We start from the raw sequence: 15,306 nt of genomic DNA on the forward strand, positions 1-15,306 counted from the left end.
AGCTGAAACGGTCCTTCACGCTTCTTTGAAGTACCTGGAGAGAGCTGTCGTACCTAAAGTCCCTCAATGTTTTTTCACTGCGTTTTACAAGTACCGTCATTCTTTGCCGCGCCGACATCTGTTTCTACTGGAGGAGAGCGATGTCACGTGATTTCCGGAATTGTCGCCATTTCCGTCCGCCATTTGCTTCCAAGCTGCTCGGCTGTTCCGTCCGCTCGCGTGTTTCGTGATACTCGCCGACGACTTTAGCTCGACGTCCTGGTGTTTCTGGACCGTAATGAGGCAAGTGAAGTAGCAAGCGTTTGTGTTAGATGACGGGGTGTTGCGCTTTTGGGTGCAGCCAGAGTTCTAGTAGTGGAAAGAAGTTGTTCGCCGTTCCGCTTCGGAAAGCCGATCTGAAGAGGCAGAAGGCATGGCTCCACATGATTGGGAAGAAAAACTTCGTCCCTACCAGAAGCAGCAAGCTTTGTGAGGTGAGCATTTCTGGGCTAGTTACCTCTTCCACACACGATAACATAGGTACACATGCAATGTTTTTCCTGACGCGCCTGTCTGCCGAACTCGGTCTCAGCTGAAATGCGGCCTCGGTGCTCTGCCGTTTTAGCCTGTTGTTTTTCACTCAAAAACCCGGTTGTTCGCCTGCAAAGTTTTTCGCGTAGTCTGAGTTTTTAAGGGACACGATATGAATGGATGAAGCCGCTTCAGCTGTGAGTGTCTCGCTGTGAACCTCTAGGAAACACGAAAAGCTACTACCGAGGACAATATGAGCCGAAAACGCCTTTCATGCTTCTTTGGCTTACCACCTGTTTTTGAGAGAGCTGTGGTCCGAACTAGGAATAGAAAGCGAAGTTGAGGAATAATGAAGCTTGTGGGAGTCGCAGAAAAGGGTTGGATCGGGTGTTCCAGCTCGTACTGTCCGCGCGCGGGGAGGGCGTACAATGCGCAGCACTGTTAGCGCGAACAGAGCATCGGTGTCTCTACGTATTTTACGTCCATGGAGTGTTGCTTTGCACCAAATTTTACCGCTTAGGTTAGCGTCCCAAATTAGCCCTTCCCACCGCGCTAGCTGTTTTGAGGACGAATTTTCGATTCCGATAGAGAAAAAAGCGGCGATCACTCTTCTGCACTAACAGTGTGACGCTCTGTACCTCCAAACAAAGTCGAATTTTTTAGTGTTCTCAGTGCACTGTCCCGTGAATTGCAAGTTAGCACTGTTCATTCTCGACAGGATGATTCTGCATCGGATCAGTTTGAACCTCGGATCTGGCAGAGATATGGCATCAAAAAACTTAAACCAGACGCTGTCCCCACCAAGTTTAGCCATAGGCTGCCAAAGCCAGTTCGAAGACAATCGCGAGAAAGGGAAATGGGAAACGTCCAAGGTAAGTTGACACAGTCAGAGATGGTGAATTTGCAGTCACTTGGTTGCCAGATTTGGTATTAAAATGCTACCTATTTTAAGCAGGGGAGCCAATGCAGGAGGAAGACAGCATCCAGACGCTTCCATCTCTGGATTCAACTGCTGCTCTCACAGGTGTCGTATTTCCTCCTTCACAGAATATTGAGAATATGCTTGTCCAAGGTGATGAATTAATGCAAGTAGCATTGAAATGCATACTGACAAAGTTTACAATTTCAGCACAAGCCTTGCCCACGCACACAGAGGCACAATCCAGCAAAGTGCAAAACTGCGACCAGGAGTCTGTGCCTCAGGCGGGACCTCCAGTTGGTGAGTCACACGCAATTCCAGCATTTAGTAGCCGGGCACACGCCAGCGACATGCAGTCACAATCATTCTTAACTCGAGCGTGTGCCAGGCATACTCTGGGCTAATTCATCCGTTCCTTCTTTTTCGGCCTGTATTTGCCCATCTCAAATGTAGTATGTGCTTTCTTGGGCATTCCTGCAACAATTGACTATCCTGCCATGTGTATATGTGCAGTATGTACCCAGGAAATCATAAAAAAAGTATTGGAATTTTTGTAAGCGTGCTCTTCTGTGCTTTGGGTAAGTGTTGATTTGCGCCATACATGCGTCCCTGCCAGGGGCGGATGCAAAGATTTCCTAAGGGGGGGGGGGGGGGGGGGTCAGGTGTTGGTCAGCGTACCATACGTTTAGGAACCCCCTCCCCCTCGTTTCACGTCCTAAATTTTACACATGCAAAAATCAAGAGGGGGGTCAGGTCATCCGGACCCCCCCTCTAAATCCGCCCCTGGTCCCTGCTGTAATGAACAGCATGAGTGGAATTTAACTGCCTGCTGATGAAATTCCCGGCTTCAGCACGAGCCTTGCCCATACTCACAGCCGCCCACTCCAGCGAGATGCAAAGCTGCGACTGGGAGTTTGTGCCCAATGCGGATGCTGCAGTTGCTGAGTAACATGATGGCCAGACACAAATGCTGCATGACATTGTTAGTGCGAGTACAACTGCGGCACTCTTTGCGTTTTACTTTGAATTAGTAAATTCTGGCACGAAATAATAGGGTGCAACTTTGTGCCCCATATGAACGTTTTTCATCCCTTGTTTGCATTAGCAGTGTCGCACTATGTTAGGTCAGAACCATCCTTAACACCAGTGGGGTGAGGCGTACGGAATTCATGCCATAGACCGATCTCACCAGCCAGTTTGACTACGCGCCATCGCTGTCGCAATGCATTGAGGGAACTTCAGTCTTTCTGCACGTGCCCGAAACACTGGAACTCTGCGCGTGAGACAGCACAAGCCGTTTGGGGCACCGCCGTCTACCTATTGTGAACGAAAGTTATGGCGGCTTCATGCATGCGCCGAACGCTTGGTGAGGTGGGTCTATTGGTGGCAGGACGACAACAATATCTTTCTTCTTGTCTCTATTGGTCCCTCTGAAAACAAATGCATTTCTGTGACCATTGACTGCTCTGCCATACAATCGTCTGCTGCATGCACCATATTGTGGGGTTTCATTTTGTGCCTACAAAATTTACAGGTTCACTGCAAGTCTCGGTACAAAAATCGAACATGGCAGGCTCCATCCTAATAAGAACTGTTGGTCATTGCTCTGTGCTTAAACAAAGTAAGTCAATGCCAAAGGGTGCAATATTGCTTTTGCATGAAATTACACACAGAACATATAAGAGCTTTTTGTCAATTCTCAATTAATGCTGCAGGGAGCAGCTCCCTCCACAATTATGAGCATCCTTATAAAAGTACAAATGACAGCCATGTGTAGAAGTGAACGACAGGACTGACGCTCGCTGTTCTCCTTGCTCGATACTCAGGAGCGGTTCCCTCATTCCTGGCAGCAGGCTCCTCCGTCCAGCCATGTACACCGCGGGGGACGACTGCCTCAAAGGGTGAGACGTTTCCCTGATTAAATGACAGCCATGTGTAGAAGTGAACGACAGGACTGATGCTGGCTGTGCTCTTTGCTCGCTATTCAGGTGCGGTTCCCTCATCCCTGGCAGCAGGCTCCTTATTTCAGCCAGGTACACCGCAGGGGACGAGTGCCTCGAAGGGTAAGGCATTTCCCTGAACGAATGACAGTCGTGTGTAGAAGTGAACGGTAGGACTGATGCTGGCTGTGCTCTTTGCTTGCTACTCAGGTGCGGTTCCCTCATTCCTGGCAGCAGGCTCCTCCGTCCAGTCATGTACACCGCAGTCATGTACGCCTCCCCTGGATCCAATAGGTCAATCAATTCTTGGTGCTCCCCTTCTTTGTCATCGGTTGCCCAGATTCCTCGCCAGAAAGTAATCACCTGATCAACATCAATGTTCTCGTCCATCTCCTCCTGGTCTTCGTCAAGTTTCCGGTAGAAGGCAGACCGATTGAGCTCGAACAGCTTGTTCGTTTTCCGATACTCAATCCGGTTTGCCGCAGTGACCGGTTTTTTGTGAAAGACTGCCCTTTCCTCTTCGATCCGGTCCTCAAGCTTGTGGGAAGCCGAGGAGGACGACGGCGCGCGAGGGGGCAGGAGCGGTGGCCGGCGGCCCGGTGCGCGTGACAGAGTGCACGAGGATTCCGCCAAGCACGGTCAGGACAACGACAGCGACTGCCAGGCCCAGAACCAAGAGGCCGAACAATAAAACGATTTGAATCAATCCTTGCTCGTGTGACTTCTTGGGAGGGCGGACCAGGCAGGGACCGATTGGGCAGCAGTATAGTAGAGCGACCCACACAACTGGCGCTTCCAACGTGGGGCCCGATTGGTTTGCTGCATGTTCTTTTCGTCCCGGGGAGTCACAGAGATCTATTGAGCGTTCAGCGTGGTGTAGAAGGGTAAACGCTAACGATGCCTTCCAAGACGAGGACGACTCGTCTGAGAGCGGAACTCAGGAACCGACTGACGCTGCGGGGGCCGGAGAAGGCTCTAGTACGCGAGCATCTCCAGATGCTGGGATTTTAGCACCAGCTCCAGCTGGAGGCGCGGCAGACATCGGCGAGTTTATGCGCGCCATGACGGCGATGATGGAGACGTTCTCGCGACAAATCGCGACGGCTCCAGGAGTCGCGAGTGCCGCGCCTACGTCCCTGCCCCGACCGCGGTTGTCCGTACCGACGCCGACCTACGCGGGATATTCCGACGGGAAATCGGTCCACGATTTCTTACAGGACTTGGACGCGTATGTAGCCGCGTTGGGAGCATCAGACGAAACGGCCTTGGTGCAGATCGTGCCAATCGCGTTAACGGGCGACGCGTCGCGCTGGAGACGGTTGCAACGACCGTTCCTATCGATGGCGGACTTCCCGACGCGGTTTAGGGAGGACTTTTTGCCCCCTGATTACAAGATGCGGATTAGGGACGAACTAGCTAATCGCACTCAGCACCCCGACGAGAGCCTCGTGGAGTACGTTCGCGCGCTCCAAGAGCTCTACTCGAGGGCCGAACCATCCGCGTCTGACGCAGAGAAGGTAGCTAGAGCGATACGGCAATGTCACCCTAGATTCAAAGCCTATCTGCGCGAACAGGATTTCGCGGATCTGGAGGCACTTGCCAGAGAGGCGCGAACTGTCCAAGCGGGCTTGCTCGCTGAGCTGCAGTACCGCCCCCCTCCGAGGGCCGAGGAGTCCCTAGAGCCAAGGTGCGCGTGGGCAGGACGCGCCGCAGACACTCACATCGAGTCGCGGACAGCGTATACGGCTGTTGCGGAGCGCGGTCACGGGGTAACTATAACGCCCCGGGCTTTGGACCCCTTCGCTTACGAGCAAAGGCGCAGGGCAGCCAACGCAAACTCGGCCCGAGTGCGGACCCGTAGGGGTGGCGCAGTGGTCAACCACCGCAGAGGCGCGACTGGTCACGACAGTCGCGGGAATCATGACTCACCGCGGTTTGCCACAGATGAAGTGTCGCGTGAGAGGAGCGATGGACAGGTTGCGCGTAACCAACGGCCACAAGTCAGGTGTTACAACTGTCACCGTCTTGGGCACATCAGGCGGCATTGCACGTGGGTAGCGTCTGGTTCTCAGGGTTCCCAGGGAAACGCCAGAGACCGGCGCCACTAATCAGGTCCTCTGAGTCGAGGTTGCCGGCCGCTGCCGAGGCCCAGTATCAGTGTGCCGACAGGGCGGAAATTGTGGCCGGCGACCGCGTGGCGATGGCCCCGTCGGCGTGTCGGGCTCAGAGCACGACACCTGAGAAGAGCCCGTGCGTGCGTGTAGAGATCGGTGGTAGAGAATATTCGGCACTAATTGACACCGGTTCTACCCTTTCTCTAATTGGCGATAATGTGTACGAGGACTGCCGTAACAGGAACGTTTGCGCGCGGTAACTTGTAACACCGCTGCGTTTAGCGACAGTATTGGCCGAAGCGCAAGGGGCGATGCGCCTTCACCTTGGCCTTGACGGCAGACGAAGGAGGCAACGTTTCGTTTACTTGCCCGGTATGTCGATTCCTGTTATTTTGGGGCAGTATTTCGTCTGTCGTGAGGGCATAATCCTGGACTTGAGGAACAACGGGTATCGTTATAATGCGTTTTCTCCTCTTATTCCCTTTGTTGCTCGATCATCTCTGGTGCAGGGAATGGAACGTTCACTTGCTGCGTCACACCAGGAGCAGGTATTAGCTGCGCAAGTCGTGCCCGGGAACGTCGAAATGATAATTGCGTCTTTCGATGGGCCCGCCGACTAACGGCGGATGCTAGCGAACGCCTTGTCCCAACACGCAGCTATGTTTGCCGAGAGACCGGGGCTTACGACTGTTTTACAGCATAGGATAGATACAGGAGAGGCCAGGCCGTGGGGGTGTAATCCTAGACCACTAAGCGTACATAAACGGTCCCTCCTAGACGCGGCTCTCGAGGAGATGGTTGACACAGGGGCGGTGCGGCCATCGCAGAGTCCCTGGGCGTTTCCAGTAGTTTTGGCGCCAAAGAAAGACGGCACCGCGCGCCTTGATTACCGAAGACTTAATGACGTCACTAGAAGGGACGCGTATCCTTTTCCCTCTATTGAGTCTATAATGTATTCGCTTGGAGGCGCGAGGGTTTTCACCATGCTGGATTGCAGCAGGGGCTTTCTCCAGATCAAGGTGGCGCCAGACGATGTCCAAAAGACGGCGTTCACCTGTTACAGGGTGTTATTTGAGTTTACGCGTCTTCCGTTTGGGTTGTCAAACTCGCCGTCGAGTTTCCAACGGCTCATGGACATTGTGCTGGGTGAAGCGAAATTTAACTTCGCCATGGCCTACATGGATGACGTTGTGGTATTCTTCAAGTCGTTCAAAGAGCTTTTAAGTCATCTCGAGATCGTCTTAAGGCGAATGAGTGAGGCCGGTCTAACAATTAATCCAAAAAAGGTGCAACTGGCCGCCTCAAAGGTAAATCTTTTAGGCTTTGTCGTAGACAATGGTACCTTGAAGCCGAACGATGAGAAATTGAGGGCCATTCTCGATTATCCACCACTGCACGATGTAAAGAGCCTTCAAAGGTTTCTGGGGATGGTTGGCTTTTACCGGCAGTTCATCCCGATGTGCGCGGAGCTAGCGCGGCCTTTGAATCTGCTGCTCCGGAAAGGCTCAAGGTGGGTCTGGGGTCCAGAGCAGGGTCCTGCCTTCTCGTCTCTCGCGAGGGCAATAGCAAGCACCGCTAGCCTTCGGTTACCAGATCTTAATCGGCATTTTGTTGTGCAGACAGATGCGAGCGACTACGGTGTCGGAGCAGTATTGCTACAGGAGCACGATGGACAGTTGCGCCCTGTGGCATTCGCTAGTCGAACGCTCACACCGTCGGAACGCAACTACAGCGTGACGGAAAAGGAGGGGTTGGCCGTCATGTTTACTCTGAAGAAGTTCGACCTCTATTTAGACGGTACGACTTTCGTTATTCAGACTGATCACGCAGCACTTACCTGGATTCAGAGGCTAAAAGAGCCCGCGGGAAGGCTGGCCCGCTGGGTACTAACCTTGCAGCGCTACTCGTACACGGTTGAGTACCGAAAGGGATTGACCAACAAGGTCGCGGATGCGCTCTCTCGGGCGTCCCAGGATGGTGGTTGGGAGGAGGTGACGCAACCAGAGTGTAACGAGAAGCGCGGGAAGAACAGAAGAATGTCTCCGGATGCAGGGGTGAGGTCCCTCACGGACGGTTGGGAGGAGGCGAAGCAACCGGCACTCGTAGCAGCCTTAGCGCGCGGCACGAAAGAGCAAAGGATCGTCGCTTGGGGTGAAGTGGTCAGCAAGGAAGAGCTTGTCGAGGCCCAGAAAGCAGATGGTATTTGCCAGCGGGTGTTGGGTAAACTGGCTGAAATTGCGGTTGACACCGGGAAGGCTGGCGGTCGAGTTAATGATTAATTTGATTCATATCTGCTGGGCGAAGACGGCTTATTGCTTCGCTACATCCCAACGATCGATGAAGGGGAGGGTAATGAGTCTCCCTTCATGGTGGTGATTCCCAGGAAGCTACGGAAGAGGTTTATCGGGTACTTTCACGACTCGGCTCTGGCAGGTCATGGCAGTGGCAGCAAGACTCCTCATAAGTTATGCCGCGCCGCGACCTGGCGGGGATGAGGCAAGACGTACTCCGATAACGCCCGCAGCTGTCCAGCCTGCCAGAAAGCGAAGCCCAGAGGGGGCAAGCCTCCGGGCTTGATGCAGTCGGTGAAGAGTCACTACCCGTGGGAGATCGTCGCTTGCGACATCATCGGCCCACTGCCGAGAAGTCCGCGGGGAAACCAGTACCTCTTGGTTATTACCGATCCTTTCTCAAAGTGGGCAGAGCTGTACCCACTGAGGAAGCTGGTTTCAGAGCGGATCTGGGAAAAGTTACTAGATACTTTCCTGCGCTTCGGCACACCCAGGTGTCTCGTTAGTGATAACGCTAGTTATTTTACTAGTAAAGTGTTCGTGGACTCCTGCTTGGCGCTGAACATAGAGCACAAGAGGACAGCACCGTACCATCCCCAAGCCAATATCACTGAGCGAGTGAATCGGAATGTCAAAAGCATGCTGATCGCGCTGACGAAGAGACACCGAGACTGGGATGAGCACATCGCTGAGATGGGTTTTGCCATCCGGAATACTGTGAACAGATCGACTGGTTTCACGCCAGCGTTTCTGAACCTGGGTAAAGAGATCCCGTCTCCGCTGGAGAACGAGTTACAGAGCAACCAAGAAACACCAGGACGCCCGCTCTCTAGGTATGCGGAACAGCTAACGAACCGCTTGTCTGGGGCGCTGCACGATGCTAGAGGGAATCTTGATGCCGCAAGGATCGAGCAAGCGGCGCAGTATGACAGGAGCCATAGGCACTTGGAATTCAAGGTTGGTGACTTGGTCCTGAGAAGAACCCACCCTCTGAGTAACGCAGCTAGCGGTTTCGCCGCATCGCTTGCTCATAGATGGGAAGGGCCCCATGAGGTAAAGACGCGAATGTCACGGCTTACTTATAAACTCACTCGGTGTGATACAAATGAGGAGTCGGGTCCAGTTCACATCGCGGACTTGAAGAAGTATTACCGTCGCGATGGGGAACATAGTGAATGAAAACTACCGCCGCCGCCACATTCGACCACAGAAAGTGATGATTTTCTGGTGTCTGACAGTGTTCTTTCTACACAGGATGCCTCCTTGGAGAAACCGCCCCAGGGGGCCATACCCAGGAGGCCCACCGGACGGGCCAGGCCCCGGGGCGGCTGGACCCCAATGGTCCGGTCGACCAAACCCTCAAGGCGGTCGCCCAGGGAGGCGTCAACACCGAGGATGGCCGAACGGCGGAGCGGGCCAACGCCGCCTGGGCTCCGCAGGTACCGCGAGCACGGCAGCCGGCAGGCCTGCGCGGCACGGGGCAGGGCCGTCCGCAGCAACATCGCGGCACCAGGCAGGGCCGTCCGCGACGGAGCCCCCGCACCACGGAGCGGGTCCGTCTACGAACGGGGGACCTGCCTGGAGTCGGCCCCCCTGCCACACCGTGGCCACGTGGACGGCGTGGGAGGAAGGAGGGCCGGTCCACTTCGTTTCCCGCCGGCGTTAGAAGCATCAACCCAGACCAACGCCTGGCCAGCCCGACCACCAAGCCCCACTCCCGTTCCGTGGCCACACGCAGCCGGCGGCGCCACGGGTCTTGGGAGCGCCTGACACCTGCTGGCTGTGCGGGCACCCGATAATACATCTGGAAACCCACGAAGCAGGTCGACTCCATTCTGACCTGCTGGAGGCACAGCCCCTCCCGGACAACGTGGCGGCAGCGGTCCAGACCCTGAGGGCCAGCCGCCCGGACCTCCTGGCTCCTGCTGCCTTGGCCTCCGTCCAGCCAGCCCGACCTCCCGAAAACCGTGCCGCCGCACCGGCTGCCGCAGCCGCTGTTATCGAACCCGCCACCACGACGGCCCCCACAACATCGGCCGCCACCACATCCTGCGGCTCAAGCTATCGGGCCAGTGTCGTCCACCAGCCCCCTCCGTTTCCCTCGACTTCCGACGACGCCATCATGGCCGAGGTGGAACAACTCCTCGGCCAAAACCAGTGAGCACCCGGGGCCCCCCGAAGACCGGGCCTTGAGGGGGGGGGGGGGGGGGGGGGGGGGGGGGGAGTGTGGGAAGCCGAGGAGGACGACGGCGCGCGAGGGGGCAGGAGCGGTGGCCGGCGGCCCGGTGCGCGTGACAGAGTGCACGAGGATTCCGCCAGGCACGGTCAGGACAACGACAGCGACTGCCAGGCCCAGAACCAAGACGCCGAACAGTAAAACGATTTGAATCAATCCTTGCTCGTGTGACGTCTTGGGAGGGCGGACCAGGCAGGGACCGATTGGGCAGCATTATAGTAGAGCGACCCACAAGCTTCTTCAACTGGTCCTTGTTGTTAGAGTGGTACTGGTTGGCTTTGAAAATTCGTTTTAATGCTCTCGAGGAAGCCTTGTTCTGTTTGACTGGTGACAATTTGCAGCTGTTGACTAAGCTAATTTATCTTTATTTTAATGGCCTCCTTCCCGTTCAGCTTCCTTTTGTCACCTCCTCATATAACAGCTGGCCAAGCGCAGATTAAATCATTCAGCTCTGCTAGAATATTCACCTTCTTTTCCAGCTCGATCCCGATGACCTGATAGTTTACTTCCTGACTGTATACCTTTCTTGTTCTCTTTCGGTCAGTTTGGTGATTAGGGCCAGCTCAATGTTACTGGCCAGCAGATTCTTTATATTGGTGTACAGATGGCTGTTTGTTATGTTCGCTGGCAACAGCCATTCTCTTACTTCGGCCACCTGACCACTGCCCGATTGAATAGGCTGTTGTTGATTTTTGCACTGGGTATGCTTGTTTTTCATCGTTGTCGACGTCACATTCTGGTTATGCTTCCGATTATACTTGATTGTTATTTTCGGCCACCAACCATTGGGCATCCGTCCATGTGGTGCTTTACTTCGCTTGATCACCAGGGCCAACCGTCTTTCTGGTGTTGTCGTCTCCCTGTCGGCTCGTCTCACAATCGCCGCAAAAGCCACTTCTCTGTCACTGAAAATTCTCATCATCATCGCCATTCAGGTCGGTCGGTGGTCATCGCCGGTTGGGTTGGCACTTTTGTTATCATCGGCAATGGCTGCGGGGGTCGTGTTGAGTGCGTCAGTAGCCATTGCACTCGCGAGACGTCGTTGATTTCGGAGGAGTTTTCAGTTTCAACGCTCGGAGAGTTTTTATTTAGCGTTTCCATCCCTGTTTGGCAGTGACACAGTCGTTGGTTTTCCGATAAACACCAGAAAACCAGTATCTCGGCACTCACAAAATTGGAAACACAACCATCATGGACATCTTTATCTTTTTGAAGTCCTAATAGGAGAAAGGGAGGACACACTTATATGAAGAGAAAGACGAGGACTTGATCGCATGCAAGAAAAACATTCATGGCACAACAAAGTCGACGCTCCAAGTGTACCTGACCCACAAAACAACCATCGCATCGGAAGCACTGCTGTACGACAACAGCCTGGGCAGCCGCTTGTTGTCTGAGGCGCGCGCAGGGGCCCTCCGGACACTAGTTTACAGACGCCGGTTTGATGCTACGGTGACCTCGAGCGCATGTCGGGTCTGCGGAGGCTACGGTGAAACGGTGGAGCACGTTGTGCTAGATTGTGCGGGACTTCAGCCTTCCCGGTGCCCACGCCTGCAGAGCCCCCTAGTGCTCGCAGAACCGTTGGGCTTCACAATTACTGAAATCGGGCGCAACCAAGCAGACTACTGTGGTGCACAAAGCTCTGCAGCTACGCAGATAAAGGGGCCTTCTAGCGGCCGGCACTGGCTTGTAGTGGCCACTAAACGAAGACTTGAAGACTGGTGGAATAAGATCCACCACAGGGGGCATTAAGACCTCTTCGCTCCCAGGCTTGGGCACGAACTTAGTTCGCGCTCGCCCGTTTCAAAGGGAACAAGCCGCATCCTCATCATCATCATCATTATCATGTAAGAGTGCTGGTAGAGTGGGCTGGAGGGGTATGGTGTGCTCATTTTCTGCTTTGGCATAGTAGGCTGGAAGTGATGCTGTGATGCTCTTCTTCACACTTCCATCCTGGATCGCTAAAATGGAGCGAAGTAGGCAATGAGCACACCTCCCCCCTCTAGCTCACCCTAGTAGCTGTTTCTTTTTGTGTTATCCTTTATATTAAGCATATTCTCCTAATCTCCTGTGGGGTGACTTGTTCGACTGCAACATTGATTACTTCCTAAAAAGATATTGAATAAAAAATGAAAAAAAAATCTGCGTTGTCTTATCCAAGACACTTTCTTCATATCTTCACTACCATGAATACACAAACTGCATACATACCATAACATGTGGCAGTTCAATTAAATTGCAACAAAGTTGGGCTCTTCCCATATTTACTATTTATGTGCTTTGTATTTACGTGAACCCAATTGCATTAATTATATTTTACTGCACTGCTCATGAGTTTCAACACTTGTCTTTTGAGATATACAGTATATATAATCGCACGACAAGAGCTGAAATAAACAAAAATGTCTGCACAATGCATGTGCTTCTTGTTGTGTTGTCCTTCCTTCCCCCCAGTCTCGGGGGTATTGTCTAAAAAAAATATCTACGTGGATGTTACAGTGTAAGCTAGGCGGAAAAGAGTAGACAGAGACATTAAACACGTTCATAACGAATTCCTTGAACGCGATCTAATAAAATTGGTCTTGGATTCACCGTTTAATGTGGCAAAATAATAAAAGTTGTACTCAACATTTCTTCACTGCACGCTGAAGATATGCTATCCAGCAATCAAAACCAGCGAAAGTTGCCAGCTAGAATCCTTCACAGAGTTATTTGAGACCAAACACGGCTCCGCAGTAGAGGTTCGATGACGAGATTGCCCGTTATCGCATGTGGGGATAACACGTGCGGTGGTGTAACTTCACCCGAAATATTGTTTGGGACTGGTGATTTAAGTGCTGTAAATTCATCCGCACGGATCTCGCACCGTCCAAACTCGTCAAGGTCGCTACTCTGCATGACGTTTGTTTTCCACCCAAACACTGCTACTAGTACTTATAACAAAATACGTGTTGAAGCCATGTAGATACACTTCAAAATAATGAGTTCCAGACGCGTTTGCGTCTACACCGTGCACACGTTTGCGTAGCATTACCAACGCTCGCTACGAGGGAGAATGGCTGCAAACAAAATATAGTTCTCACAATAGCTTAACCATGCGGCTCTATCGACGACGGAATGAAATTTTCACCAGGCATTATTTGTCTTTATTACAAATATAAATAGTTTATTGTAACGCAGGCGCGCACATATCTAGCATCGCCGAGAGCATTGCTTGCGAAAGCTCTCGCTGCGGTATGATAGGGATTGCGGCAAAATATTGATATATATATATATATGTGCTTTTGTGGAAATAACAGCTCACCTTCGATTCACGTAAGTAACCCGATGATATCCAAATTAATTTCACGCGCTGGAAATTACCAAAACAAGGAAGACTACGCTACTGCTAACCACATAACAACACAGCGGAACCGCCCTCCCGTCTGACGTTAGGAAGCGAATGGCGGCGCTAGAGAGGGAGAGGAGAAAATTTTGGGCTGAAAGAGGAATCGTAGATGGAAAGGAAGAAAGTTGTCGCTACCTGTAAAAACGAAAAAATATCCAGGGACGTTCGTCGTACCAGCTGGGGATCGAATGTGCTGTCGAGGACCCACACTTCGGGCTCTGAATATTTGAGAGCTTGGGATCAAATGAGCAGAAAAGAGCGGATCAAGTGTTTCAGGTTATATTGATCGTGCTAGGACGCTTAGACAAAAAACTCTGATACTGTTAACACTTACATTGTTCCAGTAGGTGGCACTTTGCGTTCTTTATCCTCGCTCATTCTCGATACGCCATACCGCCGTCATGCAGCAGGATTGGGCTGCACAATCTTGTGTGCGTCAGAATCACCGGACTGCTGGTCGCTCAGTGTTCATTTGTTTACAAAAGGGCGCTGTGCTTAGAGTGGAGACACCGAAACAATTTGGCGCGACGCTTTTTCTTTTTTTTCTCTCAGGAGCGCGCACAAGGGCGTCTGCCAACGCCCCTTTCTTGTCATAAACTGTGTTACGGCAGGATTTTGCTCCCCGCTATTTCTTGTCTGTTTTTTTTTTCTTTGTGAACAAGTGCTTTTATTGGGTGATACAGCAAATTGCATCAATTTAAACAAAAGGGCACTGAGGCACCCCATAGTAACTGGCAGAATGAAAATGGCAGAGGGGAGTTTCAGTTGTAGGGTACGTTGATGGGCTTGTGGGCGACCCCAGCGCGAGCCTCCTATCTAACACCTGCGTCTGGTGAGCTTCGAGCGCACAGCGAAAGCACGACGGGAAGCAAAGACCGTGTGCTGAAGGACCGGCGTTTTGAAGAGACGCCCGGCCGTACCCGTCTTGTCAGCCAGCGTAAGGATCGTAGAATCATTAAGCAGGTCGAAGCCTTCCCAGCACTTACCGAGAGTTTTTCCTTGGGGATTTCTTTTACGGACCCAGCCGGCGCTGTATAAGACGAAGCTGACACAGTTGACGCACTGCGTGTCAAACAAGAACACGTGCACTATTAACACTGTCGTTGACAAAGGAACTTCTGGAATAACAGAGTTGGTAAACTGCCAGATATCACTGCTTTCCTCAGCTAAACCTAGACGGCAAGATCGCTGCGATCTGCCAAGTAAGCGGGAGAAATAAAGGCAGCTAACATTATGTATAACCCCATAAAATTTTGTGTCTTTTGAGCCCTATATTTTTGCTCTCTCGTTTCACCGGAATGTTGAGGGCCTTCAGAACGAACTGACTTATGAATCGGCGAATCAGCTCATTATCACAACTCTGCGCTTGCAAATTGGCGCGAGCTGCTTCTAATCTAAAAAAAAAATCGTTCTGAAGACTTATTAACCGCCGATGAATCCAAAAGTTTACACTATATGCAAGAAGTAAAAGCTTCGAGGCAGCCGAGCGGGTAAACGGGAACGTTTATTTGCTCAGTTGTGACCGGCATATTTTCCGCCGAAATATTATTATTATTATTATTATTATTATTATTATTATTATTTAATAGTAAAATAAAACAAAAGCTTAAAAGCCGGGAAGCGCCAAACAAAATGCGGGCCTTCTAACACCATGTCGGAGAGCAATAAAAGCATAAGAAACGCATAATTAAATTAACGCACTCTAAAAGCGCAAGGTGACTGCACATTCTTTGGGCACGATTGTGTTTGGCGATAACACTGGCACAGAAGCATAACGAATGCACTTTCCACCAATGAATACTTCCGCAAAGCCGGCGGCACTTAGCGGCTTGAACGGAAACCTGTCAGAGCAGTTTCGCTCTCGAACTCTCTCGAGCGAGTGAATGTGTAAAGCGCCTGATCGTTTGA

At 52.1% G+C, this 15,306-nt stretch overlaps 1 protein-coding gene across 1 annotated transcript; it reads left to right on the forward strand.

The window, feature by feature from the left end:
• Positions 1-311: 311 nt before the first annotated feature.
• LOC120841400 lies at positions 312-3,014 on the forward strand. Its single transcript, XM_042286448.1, is given in 8 exon segments — positions 312-473; positions 1,229-1,382; positions 1,466-1,534; positions 1,640-1,729; positions 1,915-1,961; positions 1,963-2,007; positions 2,281-2,369; positions 2,963-3,014. Coding segments are annotated over 8 exon segments (708 nt in total).
• Positions 3,015-15,306: the final 12,292 nt, after the last annotated feature.

Source organism: Ixodes scapularis, unplaced genomic scaffold, assembly GCF_016920785.2.
Source record: "Ixodes scapularis isolate PalLabHiFi unplaced genomic scaffold, ASM1692078v2 PGA_scaffold7__128_contigs__length_106722199, whole genome shotgun sequence".
NCBI lineage: Eukaryota > Metazoa > Arthropoda > Arachnida > Ixodida > Ixodidae > Ixodes > Ixodes scapularis.